The sequence below is a fragment of the Arvicola amphibius genome, chromosome 15 (genome assembly GCF_903992535.2).
Source record: "Arvicola amphibius chromosome 15, mArvAmp1.2, whole genome shotgun sequence".
Taxonomy (NCBI): domain Eukaryota; kingdom Metazoa; phylum Chordata; class Mammalia; order Rodentia; family Cricetidae; genus Arvicola; species Arvicola amphibius.
In genome coordinates, this window is record NC_052061.1 from 29,265,228 (window position 1) to 29,290,325 (window position 25,098).

Below are 25,098 nucleotides of genomic sequence, written 5' to 3' on the forward strand. Positions count from 1 at the left end.
GATGAACAGAACCACAAATTTTTCCTCTCTGTGCAGTGTTCTTATTTGACTATAAAGTAAACAAAGATAAAACAGATTTAACTAAAGATACTGCACTTTTCTATATACTTTCCAGCATGCCACAATCACTAAGAAATAACTTCCAAATATATAGGCTCAGTTTCATGACTGACTGGGAGTACGACCTTGGACAGATCACTGCTTTTGGACAGTTCATGTTCTTCCCTCATTTAAAATTGTGTAAAAACATAAAACATCCTTATGGGCTCCTTGCAGAATTGGGTGACAATGGTCCTGCAAAGATTTTATAAGCCAGTGAAGAACTGGCTAAATGAGAAGGATTATTCGCTGTCATTTTCCACCCTTGAGCTTCTCTTATCCATTATTCATCCCTTGTGTTTTCAGAGATGTCCTAAGTCTGGTATTTTCAAAGTAAATGCATCTCAATGGATTCAGGGGACTGGCTCTCTATCTGCCCAAACATCGCCATCCTGATATTACTAGCTCAAGATGGGCTTACATGTTGAAGAGCCACCCAGGGTTCTACTTTCTTTATACCTGCTGCTGCGGCTTTGAAGCTGGGATTCTGTGGTAATGAAGTAAGATGGTATGAAATAAAAGGCTGATTTGTACTAAGAGGGTTTTCCTTTTATTTGTCTAAAGATGCTTAGGATGGCTTTTGACAAACAATAGCAATTTACATGGCATAATGGAAGTAAATACTCAAGGAGAAAGGGACTTGATACTTTTCCTCAGCATGATCTACACCATTATCTCCTGTTTTCTATGGAAAATAGTCACTGCCGAGAAATTTGGTAACTCAGTAGGCTATTAATAGGATGTGGAATGTGATTATTCCTTTTGGATTACTTCAATATGTAATTACTTTTAGGAGCCAGCAGAAAGGAACTCTATTAAATGATAATTATAGGACTGTGTTTGCTTTGAGGTTCTGTAATAGCACTAAACATGGGAGTTTTCATTAACTGTTTGCCATAGTTAATAAAGTAATTTTTCTTAAGAAGTAGCAATTCTCTGCAAAAGTATAGCTCAACAGTAGGATTAGTCTCCTAAAAGAGAAGGTAGGGAAGATGGATTGTGCAGTTGGCTGGCTCATCAGTGGTAATACAATCTCCGTGAAATTATAGATGGCATCCACAAAGTACCGTGGTAAAATAAAATACTTATAAAACTCCCGAGAACAATATGCCACAGTGCAGTGTTTACAGAGGTTAATGGAGACAAAATATGATTTCACATTAAAAAAAAAGACTGAGCAGATGATGAAGATGAAGCTGGCCTGTTCAGTGAAGCCTAGGACAGCCTGCTGTTTGCAGGAGGCAAGCTGTAATACAGAACTTGATAAGAATAGAGCAGAGCATTAGACTTCAAAGGTAATTTGGTGATTATACCCACACACGGGTAATAGATAAGAACACAACCAGAGTTTTCTGAACAGCCAATCAAATCCCCTCACTACTGACTAAGGCAAGTAAAAATTAAACTAATATTAACATTGCAAAATGTGAAAAAAAAAACCCAGGCTGTCAATCCAGACTAGTACTAACTTGGGAAGATGGAAACAGCTAACTATTGTGGCAGGATTCCCATGTGCTAAAATCCAGACACACAAATACCTCAGAAAGCCTTATGGAATTTTTATGCAGACCTTTCTCAACTTAGCTAAGTACACCTGGATTAAGTTCTCACCCGCACTACTGGTCTCCTATACTGGAGAAACATCACTACAAAAGAAAGATACTATATTAATCTCTGTACCAACTAAAGGTATGTGTCCTTGGCTGAAAACTCCTGCCTACCCTAGTTCTTACCCCCACTTGCTCTCTCTCCTCCCTTCTTGTTTCCCTCCTATACTACTACTGATTGAGCATTTGAACTTAGTGGTTCTTGTATACTAAGAAAATACTCTAGCTATCACCTATATCTTGAGCCCTTTTAGTTAACTTTGGTTTTGAGAAAGGATCTTGCTAAGTTGTGCAAGCTTTCCTTGAACCCACTCTGTGATTTAGGAAGTCCTTGAATTTGCGATCTCCCTGAAACATCCTTCAGAGCAGAGGAGATTATATGCTTGTGTCCCGGGTCTGGTTCAATTGTTCCTGAAGGTGCTTACTCCTACACGTAAAGCCAAGAAGGTGAAGGTTAAGGACAAAATAAAAGGATGAAAAGAGCCGGGCGGTGGTGGCGCACGCCTTTAATCCCAGCACTCTGGGAGGCAGAGGCAGGCGGATCTCTGAGTTCGAGGCCAGCCTGGTCTACAAGAGCTAGCTCCAGGACAGGCTCTAGAAACTACAAGGAAACCCTGTCTCGAAAAACCAAAAAAAAAAAAATAAATAAATAAATAAAAATAAATAAAAAAAATATAAAAGGATGAAAAGTAGAGTTGCTATTTTTGAAATGATAAGGGCCATTTTAAAAGTGAACCCTAGCTTTCCAGTAAGGTTGCTTTAAGACACATATCTCTGCGGATGATTTGCCTCTCCTTGAGAAAGCAGTGTATTGGGAGAGAAAAGCCCCTGTCACAATACCTCAGACATTTCCCCCAGTCTCATTCTGCTATATGCTTAATTTTTAAGTCCCATAATTAAATGTTCTAATCAGTTCAAGAAATATTAAAATATGTCAAATCCCATCGCCTCCAGATCCAAGTAACATAAAGAATATTGCTCCACTTTATTATCAGCGCACGAAGTTAAGAGAGTAATATCAGGCTTGACCACTTGGTTTAAAACTCAACTCTACTTTCTATTTGCATGGTTGACTTTAGGCAAATTATTTCATGGTTTTGTGCTTCACTTTCTTACTTGTCAAATGGAAATGGTAAGAATGACTCCTGCTTGTGGTATAATAAAAAGAGAACAGAGTAGAAGCAGAATCTCAACATGATGCTCAGATCATAACTGCTGGCATGAGGGTATTGATGGCAATCATAAGAATGATGGGGAAGTAACAGTGATCTTGCATTAATTTGAGACCTCTGTCCTTAGTCTTTATTCAGTCTTGAAGAAGGAAACAGACTTACACAACAAGGGGCTGTTAAAACATCCCTGTATTGAAGGCCTACCTCTGTTTCCCATTCTGGATGGTTTCATTGGTCTTCACGCTTCATAGGCTGACATTGTTCCAGATTTACATACAGAATTTCCACTGAGAAGAAATGCTCAGAGCACAGTAGTATGGTCTATTTAACAAAATAATCACTTACTCTCAACTTCTTACTCTGCTGCTAACTTTGTCTAGGGACTGTGCCATGTCAGGTCTCCTCAATCAAAGTATCTCCTGACAACCTGCAAGTCTGTAACCTCTCTGACTGACAGAATGAGAATCAAGAATTACATTGAATACTGTCATTTTTTTTGCAGTGAACAAACAGGGCTTCATTTTAACCCCTTCTGGCGATACCACTGTCAGCATTTTTAGATATGGAGTGTTGCTCCCAGTCACATTGCATTGCAACTATGTTTGGAGGGAAAGCCTGTGTGTGAAAGATTATGCTGCCTTACATAGTTGAACTAATCTCTTTTAATGCTTTACTTGATATCAATATTCATAAAGCCATGCTTCCCGGAAGGGTTTATCAATCTTTTTAAAAATTAGATAAATGGAGTTGTTTGCATATTGACCCTGTAAGCATTCCCACTTGGATTTCCTGCTGCTTCATGAATATCAAAGCCAACACACTCACTCACACACACACACACACACACACACACACACACACACACACACTCACACAGAGGAAAATAAAATTAGACTCACTTATTTATATGTATCAAATGAATCCGTGTGTCAAAACAGAAGTGACATTATTATTCCTTGTTTATTCTTCAACAGGAAGGCATTATTAGATTAGTGAAAATATTTGTGTTGAGTGTTATGAAAAGCATTTGTTTTCCATTTCTACTTCTCTGAATGCATAGAAATTTTAGTACAAACCTCTGTTGTCTCTGACTGTGAAATTTGGGTTGTGAATGATTTCAGGGGGTAGGCTGAAGATGAATCTTGGTCCATTGGCTGTGTCGTCCTGGTCATCCGCACTAACTGTAACTATTGGCTGAAAGAGAAAGGTGGCTCATAAGTAAATCATGATGACATCAGCATAGCACTTATGCAAAATTTTCTAACAGGCTAACACCTCTGATTTTAACATCACGTCAAAGCAGGAGTAATGCACCAACAGATTTTGGATGAGTACAAATTTTTGATGATCACAAAAACAAACTCTCTTTCAAATATACATTGCTTCTGGCCAGGAGACGGGGAGGCAGCCTTACTTGGTTGGAGAGTGGCTTGGTTTGATCACTCTCACAGATAAAGCCTTCATAATGGTCAGCAAATTTAGGAGCATTGTCATTGACATCTAGGATCCGGATGGCCACTGGGACTTTGGCTTCCTGATGTCTGTTGTCTGGAAAAAGAGAATTCAGACAGTAGAAAATTAACAAGTAAGAATATACAATGGCCCACGCTAATTCTCAGAGTGAGCAAAAGCTTCTTCCACCTATCCATGAATGAAGTTCTAAGAAACATACAACTATGGTTTATTTAGGAAATGCTTAGACACATTCATATCTTTAGGAGTTAGTTTACAATTCATGTGTTTTGAAGAGTGATTCGATTCAGAAGGCTGTGATGTAATTAAGTATTTATTGATGGTTTGTGATATTGTGGTAATTTGGAGACAATAATGAAAAGTAACGAGTATGGTCACTAGAGAAATGATGCCTTTGGGGCAGGCTTCATGTCTACCAAGACATGAGCATCTTTGCTCTGTAGCATATTGCTCACCACAGTGCTCTGTATCCTTATAGGTCCTTAGAGATGCAGCAAGGCAACCCTGGGATAAAACTCTAAATCTTTGGGCACAACTAAATTGCTCTTCCCGTTAAATTATTCTCCTGAGTACTTCTTACAGAGCTGGGAGAGAAAAAAAAAAACTAACACATGCATTTTTGGCACAAAAGTTATCTCAGATCAGAAGTGTGTGAAATTCTATGGAAGGATTCCTAGAATAAATGTCATGCCTAAACCAGGAAAAACTAAACCACTTTCCTACTTTAGCTGAGAATAATTCTAAAGGTTGCTAATAGAACCTGGTACTGCTAGAAAGTAGTTTATTATCATGATCCCCAAAGTGGGATCCCAAGTATTGCTTCAGACCCACCTGGTCATTTGCTGCTCATAGAAATACAGATCTACTGAATCAGAGGCTCCCAAGATGGGTCCAAGAATCATTGTTATACATTGCCAGCTATAAGATGTGTTGAGAGAGCTTGATATATGGTCATATTCAAGAATTACTGGTTAATAACTATGCAAAGTACCTCAAGTTTTGACTGGCTGTTGTTTGAGGTTTAACATGATGATCGTAAGTCTTAAACTGCTAGAAGATATAAGGAATCTGTGATGGCAATTCTAAGTTGTCAAATTGGCTACGACTGGAGTTTAACTCAAACCCAAATGACTGGGCACATTTGTGTGGAATTTTTTTCTTAATTAAATCTTTTGAAGTGGGAAGACATTTAAGGTGAAATAAAAAAAAATTTAATCCAGATCTTCTGAGTGGAAAGATCCATCTTTAATCTAGACACAGATTGCTGGTGGCCTAAATAAAGGGTATAAAAGAAGAAAGTGCTCTTTCTCATTGCCTGCCTGCTACAACCTTCACTAATAAATTCAATCCTTTACCGGCATTAGAGTCTACATCTTCAGAATTTCTGCATACACTGTAGACCAAATGAGACATCCAGCTTGTGGACCTCACAACTACCGGATTCTTGAGCCCTCCACTCATAGGCAACTATTGCAGGACTAGCAGGATCACAGCCTATAAGTCATCCTAATGAATTCCTTTCCTATATGTATAGAGAGATTAATTCTGTAAATTCTGTTACTCTAGAGAACCCTGACTAATAAACCATCTTAATGAGTGTGCCCACAAATCTTCCAAAGAAATGAAAACATTTCTACTTGGCTAATAACCTTTCTACATGTAGAACTAAAAATAAAATTTAAAGACCAAATCATAGTAGTACTGATAGTAGTAATAATAACAGCAACAACAACAACCCGAGTGAGCTAGGGTAAACCAAATACTACTGTTCTAGAAAGGAAGGAATGAAGAAAGAAAAGGAAAGAAAGAAAGAAGGAAGGAAGGAAGGAAGGAAGGAAGGAAGGAAGGAAGGAAAATGTAACAGAAAAATGACTCCTAATGACATTCTGCCATGTCCTAGATTAGTGCCTTGCTCAACCATCATGAGAGAAATTTCGTCCTGCAGGAAGATGGGACAGAGACCCACAGTCAGGCATTGTGCAGAGAGTGAGAAACCTTGGGATATTGATCCCTAAAGAGTATGTCTGCATCAAATCCATCCCTTCAAGGCCCAGGGAACCCTGCCAAAGGAGAGGCAGAAGCGAGTGTAAGAAGCAGAGGGTTGGAAGGCACTAAGGCAATGAGGCCCTCTAAATCAACCTTAAAGTTTGCACAAACTCAAAGAGACTGACACAGCATCCACAGACCGCAAAGGTCTGCATTCGGCCTGCACTACAGGAGTCTGAATTTATTATGACTTCCAGTTTGGTGATTTTATGGGATTCCTGAGTGTGTGAACTAGTGGATATCTGGTTCGTGTGCCTTATCTGGGACTCTTTTTCTTCTCTTGGTTTGTTTGGTCCAATTCAGGGGTCCTAGTATTTGTTTTATCGTAATATATTTTAGAAGCCTATTTGTTTTCTAATGAGTGGGTGTAGATCCCAGTGGGAGGGGAGGTGAAGAAGGACTGAGAGCAGGAAAAGGAGGGGAAAGGTACTCAAGATCTATTTTGTGAGATAAAATATATTTTCAATAAACAGAGTAAGAAGTCTGAAACAAAACAAACAAACAAGCAAAACATCTCAGCAATTTTATTTTATAGACTAGAGTCAGAAGAATTTAATATTTAGTAATGGCAAATCAAAGTCCTCAGGAAAATACTTACGAATTTCTGCTGCAAAGACAGAGATGTTGAGCCAGGCAGTTTCCTCTCTGTCTAGAGGTTTTGTGGTTTTAATAAAACCATCCTCTGGGTTAATCGTGAAAAACCTGTCGAGGTCAGTATGACGATCAATTGAATACCTAAGCAGAATGCAAATGAGGCAATTAGACCGAGACATTCAGAGCAGTTTAATATTTGCATATTTTCTCCATTTTATATTTAAAGCAATGTTTTTTTCCAACTGATTTCATGACTTATGTTTTCTTTTTAATCAAATTTATTTTTCAAACTTTACACATGAATATTTTATAGAAATCATTCTGGTACATTGGACTTCTTTATTCGGTAAAATGAATGAAAATGCTGTTTAGCATATTTGATTGAGAAGTATAATAATCTGTTGCATATTTCTCCATATTTACTATGATCACCCACCATCTGAATATTTATAAAGTTACATTTGGGGAGTGAGTTTGCATCACTCCCAAATACTCAGAAAGTCACAAATGTATCAAACCTTTGCCAAATTTTGGCATATGAAATATTAAATAGTTTCAAGTTTGTCTAGATTCATCATTAAAGATCATTTATAGCTCTATACATCGGTATGTTCCACATTTAAAGCGTTTGTTATCTCTTGCATGGTTTTTGTTTTGTTTGGTTTGGTTTAGATAACTATAGAGACCAAGAGGTAATTTGGTTCTGAATTCCAAGGTGCAAACACAAACAAGGCTCAGCAGTTCCTCATAAGTCATCCTCTTCAGACCTTCCTGGTTTTGCTGAGCTTCACAGTAAAGGACAAGGGTTTTATCAAATCCTACTCCCTCAGAATTTGTCTCTTTCAGACAAAGACAAAAGGAGTCCCAGAATATTATAAAGAAGTCTTTATTCAGGTATGATCAGGTGTGAGATGCACAGAATATGTATGTTTGAAGTCATCAGTGGTGGTTGAAAATATAAGATTATCAGAGTTAGCAAGGATTCAGGATATCAAAGAGCCTACTATACTAAAATTCTACAGGAAGGGATTTGCAAATGGTATATGTCTTGTCTCTGAGGAACCAGTGTTGCAGGTCAGATCTTCCTACCTCAGACAGTCACTCATGGACCAGCACTTTATAATATTCAAAGCATGAGGTCATGCCTGATGAACTTTGATTCTATGGCTCCTTATGAAAAATGAATAGTTTTCCTTTTTCCTGGACGTGGACTTCAACTTGATCTTGCATTCCATCAAAGCTAGTTAAAGCTCTTCAACTGAGTTCTCAGCAGATAATTTTATGTACAATAACAGAAGACTTGTTTCCTGGCATAAGGCAGCTTCCTATTTAAGTAACCTGATGGCACATATACAATAAGGCAGAAGACCAGGCAAGACATAATTTTAAAGACATAAAAATGGTCCACGGATCAGGTCTTTGCAAAATCTTAGATCCAGTCATATTCCACTGCACATAATGTAAATGAAAACATTTCAAAAAAGCCACTTAAAATTATGATGTGGGAATTCCTTCTGTGTATGTGTTGCTTTTATTGGCTAATGAATAAAGCTGTTTCAGGCCAATAGCTTAGCAGAGCAAAGCCAAGTGGGAAATCCAAACAGAGATATAGAGAGAAAGTAGGCAGAGTCAGTAAGAGGCCATGTATCTGCCTAAGGAGACAGACGCTAGAGCCTTACCAGTAGCCACTGCCTTGGGCCGTTACATAGATTAATAGAAATGTGTTAATTCAAGATTTAAGAGCTAGCTAGGGACATGTCTGAATTTTTGGCCAAACAGTGTTGCAGTTAATATAGTTTTTATGTGATTATATGGGTCTGAGCAGCCGGGAAACGAATGAGTAGTCACCGTTTACAAAATTACTTAACTTCAGCATATTTATCTTTACACTAGAATAGCAATTGTCCCTAACTTGATATTATATGTGAGAATTAAATGAAGCATCCTCATACCTCACCCACATTAAGCAATGCAACCCAAAAGAGCTGCTATTTTAGTTTTTGCTCCTGCTGCTGTTGCAATGTGGAGAAAATATGAAAGTTTTTGAATGTCAGAGGGTAACCTTCATCATGAAGACTAACTCTCTGAGAGGGAGCTGTCAGAAAACACAAATTTACGTTAATTTAGCAGGTAATAGATGTTGAAGTTCAACTAGGAATAGGTTGCAATATTAAGAGAGTAAAGGTTTAATTCTCTGAAAGGCAGAGATAATTAGCTGTTTGAGCGAGACATGGGGGGTGCTGGTGCTAGTGCTGGTGCTGGTGTTGCATTTGTGTATGTAGAGATGCAAGTACCTAGAGAAAGATACTTATATGTACATGTGCATTTGGAGGCTGCAGGAAAACCTTAGGTATTGGTATTCAAGAACTGCATGCCACACTTTAGGGGACAGAGTCTGTCAGCAGCCTTGAGCTCTCCAAGGAAGCTAGGCTCATGGCCAGAAATCACCCAGGATCCACTTGTCTCTTCATCATCAGCAGAATTACAAAGCGTGATGCACCATAACCAGCATTTTCATGTGGGTTCTTGGGATCAGACTCATGTCACCATGCTTCCCAAGTAAGTACTTTACTAAGATGCACCTGTGCCCCTCTTTCTAATTTTAAATAAGACACAGCAAACACGGTGTTGTGTTTTTACAGCACGGAAGCCAGAAGTCACGCCATTGTTGATGCTTGCCAAGCTCTCTATCACTGATCTATATATGCCTATCTCTGCCTGCAAATATCTTGAGGAAGACTAAATAAGCCAGTGAAGAAAAACCAATAAAGGATAAAAATTAACAACATTTACTCTCATAAATTCAGAGTTAGGATCAAAAGAAAAATCAGACTATACACAAAGAATGTGAGAGACCAACACAATTCAATCATAGCGCATGAGTGAAAATCCTACAGGGGAGGGAATACTGAGAGATTGCAAAGTCAAACACGGAACCTTAGGGAAGCTTCAGTGCTTGAAAGGTGATCAAATACTTAAATAAGATGCCAATTAGCAGGCAGGAAGGAGTGAATGTGAAAGAAAGCAAGGAGAGAGACAGAGAGAGAGAGACAGAGAGAGAGAGAGAGAGAGAGAGAGAGAGAGAGAGAATATTTCAGTTAAAAAAGAAAAAAGAAACAAACAAACAAAAAACAAAATCCTAATAAAAAACGTGTTAAATGCTGTATAGAACCTGAGAAGAGAGATCTGTAAATATGAAAGAGGCTCAGAGTTTTGGTGATTTCTGTGAGCTGGTTCAGTCACTACAGTGTGTTGTATATGCACATGGTTAGGGTAGGATCTTGGCTCTACTTGGTTTTGGGATATCTTTAGATAATTAATAGACTTGCAAATTGCCTGCATGCATAGAACAGCTACCACTGAAAACATGACCCAAATAAATGAATTGCAGATTTGTATCCCTGGAAGCAATAAAGTGTAGGGAAATAGGTAATTGCTCTATGTGTCTTTATACTGTTGTTCTAAAAGGTCCCCAACACACCTTGGTATTCTAGGTCAAAAGTAACTTGTATGGAGTCATAACTATTGACATCTTAAAGCAGTGAGAGGCACAGGAAAGGTCTCCTGTCATTACAAAAGAAGATTCTTTTACCAAAAGAACAGAATAGTCAGATGTTTCTGAAGAAACACTTTTACCAATTGCCTATATCTAAAAGAGTAGATGGAAGTTAAAATAGATCTGAATTAAAATCCAGTACCCAAATGGGTCACGTGAGTTTAAGCAAGTCATAGTATCACCATGAACACAGTATTTCCATCAACTGACTCCTGAAGCAGTCACACTCTCAAAGTGATACACGGAGATTCAGAAAAGCTGCCTTTAACATATTGTTTTGATTCTAAGAAAACATTCAAAAATTGTATCTCTTATCAGTAATATTATTCTAAAATGCAATACATAATCTCTCCTGTTGAGATTTTCTTTTTATTTTTGGACATGGGGTAAAGGAATGTCATGAATCCCAGAATGGGCTCAAACTTAACAGGTAACCAAGGAGGACCTTGGGCATCTAATGCTTTAGCTGACACCCCACCTCTGGAGCACTGAGATTCCAGCCCCGCACCTCATTGTCCACACATTTATTCTCTTCTGCAGATCAAACCTAGGGCCTTGTGTATGCTAGGCATAAATTCTATCAAGTGAGCTATACCCTGATTTCCTATTTTCTTTCGTGAATTGTACATTTTCCATGGCCTATTGCAAATTTCTTTGTATTTATATCCTCGTGGTTCCAGATTTTTTTTTCTGTTGCTGCAGCTTTGTAGAGACTTGTTCTGATTTTTTTCTGTAAGAATTGTAGTCATGTATGTTTTTGATGGTGCCTCAGTAAATGTTTATATTGTGTAATTTTCAAATTAAATTCATTAGCACTTCATCATCTTAACCTTTTCATTGTTTACATTACAAATGTTCAATCTCTTTTCAAGTGTTCAGATTAATGGTAGTCAGTCATATTCCTGTGCACCAACACAGTAGAGTTTATTCTACCTCACTGCAATGCTTAATCTCTTTACCAAACTCTCCTCATGTTCCCACACCTTCTAGTCTACGCAGTGTCTTCCATCACTACTTTACACAAAATTTGTTAGAGATTGCAGGTTCTTCACATGAGTGAGATCAATCAAGTATTATTTGCAATCCTTTGCTTTGGTTGGTTGGTTGGTTGGTTGTTCCCCTACCCCTGGCTTATTTCACTATAGTAGTTCTACTCTTGATTTTTGAATCTCGAATACTATTTTATAGAGTGGATGTATGAATCGACATTCTTATCGACAGTGAATAATTCTTTCCCTTTCTTATTTCTGTGCTACCATTTTCCTCTTGCTTTTGTTGACTGGAAGACAGTGGTCATTCTAACTGTGGCAAGGGGAAATTTAAATTGCAATTTTCATTTTCTGGGCTATTTTCAATACTGACCATTTTAAGAATATACATGCCCATGTGCATGGGCACATGTACGTGGACATCCTCATGTGTACACCTGAATGAAGGGGCCAGAGGACAACGTTGGGTGTCATTTCTCAATAGCTGTCCACCTTGTTTGTAGAGACAAGATTTCTCCCTTGCTTTAAGTTCACTAAGTAGGCTAGGTGGGGTGCTAGGATTATAAACACACTCTACTACATCCATCACTGTGAGTGTGAATATGTGTGTGAATGTGTGTGAGATTTTGTTTGTTTTTTTTTTTCAATTTGGTATGTTTCATGTGTTTTTGAGTGTGTGTAGTGTATATGAATGTATACTCTGTGGAGTGTAGAGGTCAGAGAAGAACATTAGATGACCCATTGTATCACTATCTTAGTCCCTAGCAATTTTACATAGTTATTGTTTGTTTGCATTTTTTAACTATAGAAATCTCTCATCAGGTTTTTCTGTAGGTTATTTAGATATATTGAGGATTCTCAGTGTGTACTCAATGCAAGTTTGTTGAATAAGTGCCAGAGGGGGTTGTCATTACTTCTAGACATAAGAATCTGAGTTTCTAAGGCAAATCAAGCATATTAATTTATATAATCAGAAAGCAGTTGTCCACTATGGCCATGCATGACATTTAGTGGAAGAATTCAGTATTACCCAGAACATGGGTTAGCAAACAGCCAATAGCAAGGAGTAGGTAATCAATATTTTACACTATATAGGATGCAGTTTCAAAACCCTCTAACTCTGCTTTTGGAGCATGGAAGCATTCATGAACAATCGCAATTAAAGCTACTATGTCTATTTTATAAAAACAGTTTATAAACATAGTGAAGGAACCAAAGTTGCTCATTTCAAAACTTCTAAAGTTACACTAATCAAAACTGTGTGACACTGGCATAAAAATAGGCATACATATAAATTAACGCAAATTGTTAATCCAGAATGTGGATGTCCACAGACAAGATAATGTAATGAGCTTCTCCCTGATAACACACAGAGGCAGCAATTTGAAACAAATTAAGTAAAAATCTAAAACTATAAAATTTCTTCAGAGGAAATACAGGTGAAATATTTTTGAGTTTGGTCTAAAATAGGCATGATTTCTTATACCTAACAATTAAAATGAAAGCCACCAAGGAGGAAAATAATGTAATTAGTCATAATTTAAAGCAGTTTTACTTCTAAACAGTCAAGAAAATTTAGAGGCAGTTCCCAAAAGGAGAAAAAATATTTGCAAGTCAAGGGCAGCCAGAATATTTAATGGACTCTTGCAATAATACAACAATGGTTAATGCTATTATATAATGGGAAAATGATTTAAACAGGTGTTCCTATTTTCTCTAGAAGATACAGACTGCTACTAAGTGAATGTCTTCCTACTACTACCTATCAGTGAAACAAACATGACATGTGGTTTGGAACTTATTAAGGTGTCTAGAATCAAAAAATTTAATTTAATTTATCAAATTAATTTAAAATAATTTAACTGCTGACACTATTGGAAAATGTTGCAGGTATTGTGTGGAAAAAAAAAAACTTGGCAACTGCTCAGAAATTTAAACACAGAGTTGCTATGTGATTAAACAATTCTAATTCTAGTTATATAGCCAAGAAAAAGACCATACATGTATGCAAAGATTTGTGGACCAGTGTCAGCAGAAGCTGTATCTGTAAAATTCAACACTTAAAATGTCATGAGTGTCTATATAAATGACATATGAAATGGAAATTTTTCATAGGGAAATAAGCAATGAAGAATAGAAGGAAAGGATGTATTTGAGTAAAGAGAGAGAAAGGGAAGGATACATGAACAAGGAGTCTGGGTTTGAAGCTTGGATGAGACTAGCACAGCTCCATGTGAGACAGATATAATCACAACACTGCAACTTGGAAAGCAGAGACTTCAGCTTAAGGACAGAACATGGAAGGATGAGAAGGAAGAGTTTTGCTGCTTTTCAATCATATGATATTTTGGCTACAGGATTAATAACACTATGATGTCTGGGAGCCTAGAGGCAGAGAGAGCCTGAGGAGGTAGATGCAAGAAATAAAATAGAAGGGCAGCTATGGAAAGGACAAGAGATAATCCAGTCTGTGGAACTGGAATTCACACAACTTTACATTTGCGCCCTATCAATGTCTTTCATCTATGGTTTGAATCCCCCCCTCAGTCTCCACATTACAATGCCCTCTTGGCCATCAGACTCATTGCTCAATAAATCTAGTTAATGGTGGGAAGGAGATGCAGATTCAGCCTATTTTTTGTTGAGTGTCAGAAATACAATCATGTGATGGTTATTCTGTTACCTTTGAAGGGTGTTCAGCTGGGAGTAGAACCTCCCTGTGACTTGTTAAAGCTCAGAAATTATTCCATTCTTTTCATTTCATGTTGCAGAACCCAATTTTTGATCAGTTTAAGAGACTACAGTTTATATAACAATAGTGAGAAGATAAATTGGATCATGGATTTACCACACCTACGAAAGCCAGTGATGCTTAAGGGGATACTAAATAAAGATAATGACTATAATTATTTCATAGAAGTTATTTATACTGTATCCCAGTAAGCATGTAGACCTGGCTAATGGTTAAATCAGCTAGTATACACTAGGAATATGTTTCAGAAAGAACTAACTAATGTAGCTTGAAGTATAGCCAAAAAGATAGTAACAAAAATGAAGTGGACTCATATTTGGTAAATCATAACTTAATTTGAAATCGATTGAACCTTGATATGGCTTTGAGATGGAATGTTATGGTGCCCGTGAGACTCTCACCAAACTTTCTGACTCTAAAGTTTCCTGTACATGTTCTTAAGATAAATCTATGGGTACCTTATTGGACTGTTGGCAGCATCCGGGTCTTTGGCATGTACTCTCCCAACCACAGTGCCAGCAGCTGCATTTTCTTGGACTTCATGGATATAACTTGGGGCCAAGAACATGGGAGGCTCATCAGCATCTTCTACTGCAATCTTGACCGTCACAGTGTCCTTGAAAGGTCCATTGCTGATGAACTTCGGATCAATATGTACATTGGCGGCCTCTACCTTCAAGCTATATGCTCTTTTGGTTTCAAAATCTACAGGCTGGTAAGAATGAAGAGAAGATTGAGAACCAGTTCCTCGAAAGAATAATGAAAGATAAAGACCTGATTGGTTCACTGAGTGAAGCAAACAGCTTCTCAAAGAGAGAAAAATCTATGCTGATTAAATATCCATATGGTCAGAAATTCAGAACAATCATTTGCTGAAACATGATGCACGATGTTCATGATACAAAAACCATGGCAAATACAAAGGTAAAACCATACATAATGCCAACCTCATTCTCTACAGCCACCAAGAAGACAGATAATGTCCATTTGGTGGCGACTCTGTGAAATGCCACAAGTCTGGTAATAAAAGAAAATATTATTTCTTAGCCAAAGACAAAGGTACATCTTATTTAACAACTGCCTCATACTGTCTTTTACATAAACACATAATATCCTAGCTTCTTCATACTGATAGCTTCATTTCTTTGGTTAAGTTTTGACTAGATTGCATTTCCCAAAGGCTGCGGTCTTACCAGTACATACATTCAATTATTTATCATGGTTTATAGACAGATTTTTGTAGGTGGAACTGTTAATTAACCTTAATTAACTTTTTCTCCCCTTTTTTATTTTTACTTGTATGTGCATGACTTTCAGGCTTACATGGAAAAAATCTTTCTCCGTCTTCTTCCACTTTGGACATGGACATGCACAAAAGATCTCTCAACTGAACTCAGAGCTGACTTATACTATACCACTAGTGTAGCTAGCTAGCCTGCTGCAAGATCCCCTGCCTCTTCTTTCATAGCAGTAGAATTGCAAGGAGACTATCCCACTAACCCATATTTCTTATTGGTTAAGAGCATCTGAATGCATATCTATATGCCTAGTCTTTGTACAGCAAGTGCTCTAACCACTGAGAAAAGTCTCCAGTCCTACTTCATATTGACATAATTTTGTCTTCCGGAACATCTCAGAGCTATTTTTTAATGTGTCTGTTGTGCTCCCCAATCTTCCTTTGAAAAGATGTTCACTGCTTTCTGGTAAAATGTAATATCATAGCTTTGTTCTGAGTCCATTCAGTATTAGGTTACCTTTTCTTAGGGAAAAATAATTGACACTGAAGACGGTCCTACCTTTTGGTCCAAACACATAAATGACAAATTGCTCCATTTATAGAACAACAAGTATAAGTAGCGCATATTTTTGCACAAGTAAGCAAATGAACTTGAAGGCAGCATTTGAATAGACACAGTCACAGGGAGATTGGTGGAGAGTGCCCTTTACCTCTGAATAAGAAATGCAAAGAGTGGGGAAGGTGAAAAGCAAAATTATGGCACAAATATAAGCCATAGGCCCTGAGAAACATCTTTCTAAGCAGTATGCCAATGAGGCAGAGCTAACAAACATTTGTAATACGCTTGATCGTTTAAGGCTGATATCTGCCTTCTATGCAGTTGTCTTTTGTCTAGTAAATACTTATTCTGAATGGACATACTAATCACAAAGCTTCGACTGACCTAGTTCTACACTGTTCCAGACCCAAGACCATCATCATTTCAGAAAACGTATGCATATTAAACATCCTTGATTCTGTTACCTCCCACCTCCATCTCCGTACAATCAAGGACCACTGCCTAACATGTCAACCAATTCTCCAACAGTCTGTCTTCCCAGATGGGACCCAATAGCTCCTAGATCCTTTTATGTGCATTTAGAAGCAGAAATAAATTATGTTTATGGGTTGTCAGTACAAGGCTGCTGCAATTTCTCAGAAATCTCTGTAATGACTAGACTGAATCACACATTGGAATATGATCATTCTGAGATTAGGTGACGTGTAATCAGAAAAGGTGAAATTTCTGTCTGCTAATATTCCTAGAGCAAAACCTTTTTGAACTTGATGGAGGCATATGCCTAAAATCCAGAGACGGGTTACCACTAGAAAGTCCTGTTTATCTTGAGCAACATGTGGTCATGCTGCACTCTAACCAACTGGCTTCCTCTAGATCATTCTATGCTTTGACCTCCAGGAATTTCAATGGTTTGTCGAGAACATCTTTTCCACTCTTGTGAGAACCTTGCTAAGTACTCTGGAAGCTAGCCCAGCTTCACTGTCTTGTGAAGTCCTGCTCAAGAGTCCCAAATAGTGGTGTGTAGTATAGCTCCCCTTTCTACTGAAGGGGAAGCAGCTCCAAGGAATCCATTGAACCTTGTTGATTTTGTCTCTCTATAACTAGGAATGGCTGCACCAATGGTCACATGCATCGATCATTTTTTTTCCCTGAATGAACAGCAGGGTTAATGACTGGATAACATTTAAGCATTTGCTTACAATAATTTTCCTTTCTCCTTCCAAACAGGATTTGAGGTAGTTCCCCCATGTGGACATTTATACTCACACTATGAATACTTGAAATAAAACTAAATGAGGCAACACACTGTATAAGCCATAAAATCCTTAATGCCCACCCCAGCTTACTAATCCTTACCTCTGAAAATTCTCCCTGAGGGATTTATTCAACAAAAAGTACAAATAGACAATATTGAAAAAATTCATGATATGTGTTAGCTACAATAGAAGGTTATATCTAATCTGGAGAAATGCACAGATAGAACAGAAAATCCAACTGTGAGATTTTATTAAGGAAATCACAGTCCATAGATAGAATGGGATGTAATGTTGTCATTAAAAATGATTATGTGTGTTATATAACAGCATGTAAAGTGTTTACGATGTGACATTAAGTTAACAAATCAGATCACCCTGTGACTAGAAGCAAGCAAATGTGATATATCCACAGCTATGTGTACAAATCACAGACCAAAGAAAAAATTAAAAACAGACATAACATTGATTAGAACAAGGAATGCTTCAAATATCGTCTATTGCTGTTCACACACTATCTCACAAGTTTATTTGGTTTTAAATGAACGGTTTAGATGCTGTGCAGGCGTTTGTTTCAAGTGGGTGGAATTTCCACCTGACCAAAGGTACTGGCAGATGAGTGCATTTTTCTTCCTAGCAGCACCAAGCCACCTAAACGCTGATCTGTATTTTACATTGTTCTGCATACAACTGCACAAAGAGGGGTTAAATACTCAGAATAGTTTTTTTTTTTTCTTTTTTGCCATGAAACTCTGAACCTGAGTCAGAGATATTCAAACATTATTTTGGAAAGGATTTTAAAAACAAATCTTTGAAGTCTGCCAGATACCTAAGAATGACTTTACCATGTGATCTTGGTGGTATGAGCAGTAGTCTTAAAATACATTTCCTTCTTTCCAAACATGAATGGAGGTAGGTCCCCAAATCCTCAAGGTCCCTAGCATCTTCTCCTTCATTAGTTTTATGCTGTCTTCAGCTTTCTGAAATCTCTCCTTTTTACCACAACAACAGATTTTTAACTGGTCCTACAGTGTCCTTTTATTCTAAGGACCAAATGACTTGCAGTCCCATTTTCTTTGAAACCAGTCTTTCCTGATCTCTGTTCCTGCCTTATTTCCTCCTTGTCAATCAGGGAAAGCAATGTTCAGCTGCCAGGAAACAGCTCACGATGCATTCGTCTTGGAGCCATTCCATGGAGATGGAAGCACACATTCTACCATAATTGAGTTTTCAGATAAGGATTGATTTTGCTCCCAGTCACTCCAAAGGTATTTGGTAAGGACTAGAACAATATTTTCAACCATTATCCACACAGTGCGGTGATGGAAAGTATGTGCCTATTCACCTATCCATGAAGAAGCCCAGGTTCTGTAAAGTACCCTGCATTGTAGAGAACATTCTTCTACAACCAAGATTCATCAAGTCTTAAATATCCATATTGTCAGGGCTGAGGGAACTCCTTTCATCATAATCAGATTTTTACTGAACTCTCCTGTTAATCTGTGATTCCCTGTGGCTAGCAGTCAATCTCTTCAATTTTAGATTCCCACCCAGCTTTTACCAAAGCCTGACTGACAAATAATTGGAACTGATTAACTCAGTAGAAAATAAACAAGTGAATCAAGAAGTGAATGAAAATGTCATAAAAAAGAAAATCTTTAAAATGCAAAAAATGAGCCGGGCGGTGGTGGCGCACGCCTTTAATCCCAGCACTCGGGAGGCAGAGGCAGGCGGATCTCTGTGAGTTCGAGACCAGCCTGGTCTACAAGAGCTAGTTCCAGGACAGGCTCCAAAGCTACAGAGAAACCCTGTCTCGAAAAACCAAAAAAAAAAAAAAAAAAAAAAAAATAAAATGCAAAAAATGTTTCTTTGATCTTTCCATATGTCTTTATAATCTTATATTATATGTCTTCCAAAAGGACCCATATTTTTAGTCTACTAATTTCTCATTTCATTGCTTTTTCCTGGTGGGCATTTGGAATTTTGTGGTGCCAATTAAGGTAAATCTTCTCTTCCAAATTAAATAACAGCCTACATTGTTTTAAATCTAAATGTCAGTGCTTTGTAAAAGATTATCCCGCTGCCTATAATAAACAGTGAATTGGGGGAAAGTGCACAAATTAATCATATGCAGAGAGCTCATTTGCCATGTATGAGTTTCATGGGAGTGATTTAAATGTTTCAGGATTTTAGAGAACAGTATGTGTTTATGCCCTCAAAACAGGTGACAACCTTCGCATAACCAACTATCCAATTACTTGAACAGCAAAGGATGGGAGACAGAAATCGCTGATGCCAACGTTCGTGTGTCAGTTTCATGCAGGGGCGATAGTAATATTAATTAACGAAGAAAGTTGACAGCTACACACAGTTCACAGAGCTACTTTTTTTTTTTTTAAAGAAGCACCAGAAAGAACAGCTCTCCATCCTCTCATGGCTGATAGACGTCTTTGGTCATGAAATTCATAGTCAGGAGTGGAAACTGTTACAAATATCTGAGCTCTACCTCAGTTTCCACTTGAGAGTTCATTGCTCTCTCAGTACAGCCACCTTCTTAGTTTTCTGACCCCTGTGTATTTTCACCTACCCAGTATTCATTGTGTCCCAGTGAAAGATCAGTCACCCATGTTCTCCCTGCTGAAAACATCTCCCAGGGCCCCCTTCTCCTCCTCTCCAGCTCCTAGTTTCTTTATTGACTCTTCAATTTAATTTTTCTCAATGTTACAATTCAATCTTTTCTTTCACACCAAAAAACTTAACATTCATGCTATAAAACCCAAGTAGAAAATGAATGCTTTATTAAAACCAAGGTAATACCCTCGACCAATTCACATTTAATGCTCCATGCACTGCTGTGATGGAGAGGTGTTGATTTCTCAAGTGGTAAATCAGGAGGGAACTGCTTTAGAATGCACTGTAATTGTTTCTTCACTTTATAGTGAATCTTATCTGACTTTCTGGCTCAGTTATTTCCAAAATGTCTTAGGAGAGACATGGCTCCCATGCCATCTATATTTGAATTCTGCATGTATTTGTGTGACTGTGACTGAGTTTGCCTGAATCTCAATTTCAAAATTAAGTTGAGGGATTATTGATCATTGGAACAATCTATTTCATATGACATGCTTGTATTAAAAATGAATGATAGGTGGGCTGTATCTGCCCAATAGTCAGTATTGAGTAAATATGAGATTTATATAAAACCAAGCCAAACGAAGCAATAAGCTCTGGTGTCCAATCAATCCAGAGGAGGGATATGTTTTGTTTCTGTTGGTGGTTTAAGTGAATAAGGTGGAAGAATCATTATTGTTACTTCAAGTTCAGGAAGGAAAGAGAAAGGGAGATTAAATCAAAATTTAATGGGACATCCCACAGTCCAGTGGACTAGGGATGTTTAATAAGACCATCGTACAGTCTGTATTAGTTGACTTAGGTGGGCACACCTCCAGGAAATTAGAGTGGCTTTCCAAAAATCCAGGGTTATCAAGTCGACTTTTCTCCTACCAAATAATTTTGTCAAAACACAGGAGAACAAGCCAGCCACTTCAGACAGGTATAATCTTCTATTTTGCCAGCACCTTCCACAGTATCTGTATAAAAAAGACTTCTCTTATCTCCCTAGAGTTCGGGCCTCGGCTGCAAATTGATGAGGTCATCTATCCCTCAGTCTTTCATAAGTGCATTTCTTACCCATCAGTCCCCTGTCTTCTGCAGGTTGCCTAGGTAACACAGATCACCTGACTGGCATGTCTGACTCCTCTAACCTACCTTTTTCAGCTTCACCACACCTTCCTGTGTCTCATAGTCCGTTGTGATTTCAAACAGTTCTGCGCCATCTCCATCAACGATATTGTACGTGACTAAGCCATTTTCTCCAATGTCTGGATCTTTAGCCTTGACTCTTCCTACTTCCTCCCCCGGGACAGCTGCTTCTGAAATAGACATCGGGTACACGCCTGAAAGAAGAAGACATCTACTTTTATTTTCCTTTTTATTTGGCAGCTGTACGACTTCAGATTTCATTGAATTCTAGTAAATTTCTCAAAGGGTTTAAAATTGAACTTTCTATTGGTAGAACACAGAAGAGAAGCAGATGGATGGGAAGAGGGTCCCAGATGACCTGCTTGCTAGAAGAATGTGTTTCTTTACAGGATGATAAAACAATATTGGGGTCCTGGGTGAGGGGATTGGGTCACCTGATCCATGAGAGGAAGGACAAGAGTGATGAAGGATTATGCAAGACTCCACATATGTGAACAGCTGAGTCTTCCTTTTGCTTTTTCATGATATCCCATACATTAATTCGAGGGTTTTCTTGTACCACTGCTAATTGCTCATGGAATCAGAAACAGAAAAAAAATGATCTCATCTTTAAAAGGCTTCCAGCACTTCACATTTACTTTAGAGACAAATGCAAAACTTATCTTTCAAGAATATCCCTTTCTTACTGTTATATTTCAATCTCATCTTACTCTATATGCTTCCTACTAAGTCAAGCATGGAATTCTCTAGAAGCTTCTAGATAATCTACTCTCTTCCATACTTACATGTATAGTAATCAGAAGTGTAAATGATGCCACATTTCATATTTATATTTATCAGGAATGTAAAGGATATCACACACTCCTTTAGCTCTGAACCTCAGTAATAAAAAGAGTCTTCCCTTAACAGAGGTACAAGAAAAAAAACAAAATGTATCTATACATAGTGTGATGTATAAGGCTAAGAAATATTGCATGGTAAGGGATAAAGGGTAAGAAGTGTGTGTGTGTGTGTGTGTGTGTGTAGGAGTGTTTAAGTTACAGAAGTGGGCAGAAAATTAAATGTATTACCATGCTGTATATGAGTGAGTGTGCATATGGAAGTGTGAGATAATTTTTTTCTATGCAGACATATATCACCGAAGACATATCACTGTTAAGTATGTATGGGTGAAAAGGAGACCTGGATTAACTTTGGACAGGTAGGGATTGAAGGCTTCCTTTAGAAGAAATCTGCCCTCGACTGAAGGAACTGAGCAAGACACGTGCATGAATATGTGCAGAATAAGTCACGGCGCCAGGAACAACCAATGCCAGAGAACCCTGGGTGAGAAGATTCTGAAAGTGTCCAGGATAGTAAGGACAAAGGTGAGAGTTGGACCTCTGTTACAGGAGCAAAGTAGGTAGGTGATGTTTGAAAAGGCCTTGAAGAAAATAGACAAGGTGTTGTTTCGTTTAAGGAAACAACCAGATAGTATTCAGTAGAGGAGTGAGATCTAGCACCATCACACGAGTGACACTTTGAAAAGCTGTCTGTTTAAGACACTGCAGAGTGGTGGGACCCACCTTACATTGCTCAGCCCAGTGGTGTTGGCTACATCTGTCCGTTACAGTGCTGCGTTTCTTTTGTGCTTATATTGTAACGATTTTCAACTTAATCTTACATTTCTTTCAGATTAAAGGAAAAATTCAAAGTATCATTTTGTAGAAATTACAAAAGTTTATGAAGGTTTAGAAGACCCGCTATCATGTGATTTTTCTCAAAATGCCATTCAAGTCCATGGCTGTGAAAACACTTATACTGGAACCTTAGGGACATAATTATCTCATGACTTCTTATAAGAAGGGACATTAATGGTCACCCATGAATAATGCTGTTTACCCCCTTTCATTTCCATTTTAGAGAATGAAATATGCAACTTTGACAATGTTGTATGAGCCTCAGTCTTTTGAAAGTTGTATAAATTTCAGTCTGAACAGGGGGATCAAGGTTCCCCCATCTCATTTGGGATCCTCAAAAGCTAATATGTGTCTCATAATACACTCCTTTGATATCTCTACTTTATAGACTGTTATCTTTGGAATCCTTTGAATAACCAAGGGGTCTACTTAATTGTCCTACTTGATTGCCTTCCTTTTGAATCATTTATACTCTTAAGATTATTTATGTGTATGTGCATGTGTCTCTTTTAGTGTACATCATGTGTGCAGGGATGTGCTTGCACAGGCCAGAGCAAGTGTCAGGTCCTCTGCATCTGGAGCCACAGGTGATTGTGAGCTACCTGGTATGGGTGCTAGCAACTGACCTCAAGTCCCTGCAGGAAGAGACTCCATTGGAAAGGATTCTCACTGTGACTATTTTTCCATTACTAGAAATCACAGAGTCGTCATGATTATGTTATAACTCTGTATTCATCTTTGCACATGCACAAATGTGTGTTAAAGCCTGGCTTTGGAAATTTCTTAGGCCACTCATTGTACTTCCATAGAAGTCACTTTTTAACCATTAAAACATAGGCTTTTGTTAGATATTTATAATATCAGTGACTAGTAATTAAATGATGGTGAAATTAGAGGCTATAATCAACTTCAATATTTCAACACAGTTTTATCTAAGGAGTTAGCTTATTTGGTGCTGGAGAGAGATGGCTCATGGTTAAGAGTTTATGCTTCTCATCATGTGTACCAGAGTTTGGTCCCAGCACCCAAACCAAGTAGCTTAAAAACACGTATAATTACGGCTCCATGGAAATCTGACAGCTCTGGCTTCTGAGGGAACTTTCACAGATACTCTTAACCCTCATATGCATACTCAGGAGCACATAATTTAAAATCATAAAAATACAATTTTAAAGATTTTTTTAGTTTTCAGTTATGTATATATCTGTGTCTTGTGGCTCTGTGCACAAGAGTGCAGGTTGGGCAGAGACCAGAAGAGGGCAACAGATCCTCCTGGAGCTGAGTTACAGGCAGGTGGGAGCCACCAATATTGGTATTCTGAAAAAGCAGCAGATATTCTTAACTATTGAGCCATCTCTTTATTCCTTTGTTCTTCTTTATAATTCCTCAACAATATCATAAGTTTTGTGCAATAGTCAAACTAACAATGGCTAAAAAATTATTGCCAATTTTCCGAGGCCACAAGAATCAGCACTAGCTGGGTTAATCCAAACAATAGCAATTATATTTTGCTTATATACTAAAATGTCGTCTTCTAAAAACAGACATGAATCTCTCTCATCCTACAGGCCTGTTCTTGAACATTATCTTATAGTCCTTCCATAGGAAGTTGAGGTCTGGAACAGCAGTAACGTTTTGGCAGGTTTATGAGTACACTGAGAAAGCCACGTGACTTCTGAAGTCAGTTCAGAAAAGGCAAAACAGATGGTTCCTGTGGTCTTGGAGTTCTTATGATCAGAACTCAGCCGCAGGAAGGCTCATGTGGAGAGGAAGCAAAAGTCAATCTCAACGTGCCAATCTTGCATATAATCTTAGAAGTGGGGCTTTTCAGTCACAGAGAGCTGTCAGCTTCCAATGCTGAAATGAAAATAGAGCAGCAATCTTTCCTAAGCTCTGCACACACAGATAAATTAGCACACAGATAAATTATTCCTTTAAAGCACCATGATTTGAGACAGTTTGTTATGGAACAAGAAATAACAGATCAATGTACAGATAGCATGCAGGATAGTAATGTGGACACCGGAACAGAGAAAGGTTAATTGGTTACCACCTTACATGACTAATAACCTAGTAATTGAAATACCAGAAAACACAGAATTTTTGTCTCAAGAATTATAGATATTTTGGTGCCTTCTTTTCTCTTCAGCATCTCTATACCATTTTACTTGGTTTTGTGTGTTTTGTGTGTCATTAAATTGTTACGATGTTTTAGTTTTTTGCAAATATGATGAAAATCGTTCTTGGTTTTCTAGACTTTTCTTTTTGAAAGCTGAGTAAGATCAGAGTGAGTGGAAAGATGAGGATCTGGCTGTCCATG

At 37.9% G+C, this 25,098-nt stretch overlaps 1 protein-coding gene across 2 annotated transcripts in view; it reads right to left on the minus strand.

Annotated features, from left to right (window-relative positions):
• The window catches only part of Cdh11 (cadherin 11), a 46,895-nt gene that overhangs the window by 12,339 nt on the left and 9,458 nt on the right, over positions 1 to 25,098 (minus strand). Inside the window, exons 5-9 of one of the 2 annotated variants that reach the window (XM_038312703.1) lie at positions 21,106 to 21,293; positions 14,747 to 15,000; positions 6,996 to 7,132; positions 4,293 to 4,426; positions 3,955 to 4,072 (exon numbers count right to left, since the gene is read on the minus strand). In XM_038312703.1, coding sequence (XP_038168631.1) covers positions 3,955 to 4,072; positions 4,293 to 4,426; positions 6,996 to 7,132; positions 14,747 to 15,000; positions 21,106 to 21,293 — 831 coding nt within the window. Of the gene's footprint in view, positions 1 to 3,954; positions 4,090 to 4,292; positions 4,427 to 6,995; positions 7,133 to 14,746; positions 15,001 to 21,105; positions 21,294 to 25,098 lie in introns of both variants that reach the window. The other variant, XM_038312704.1, reaches the window with a different exon arrangement.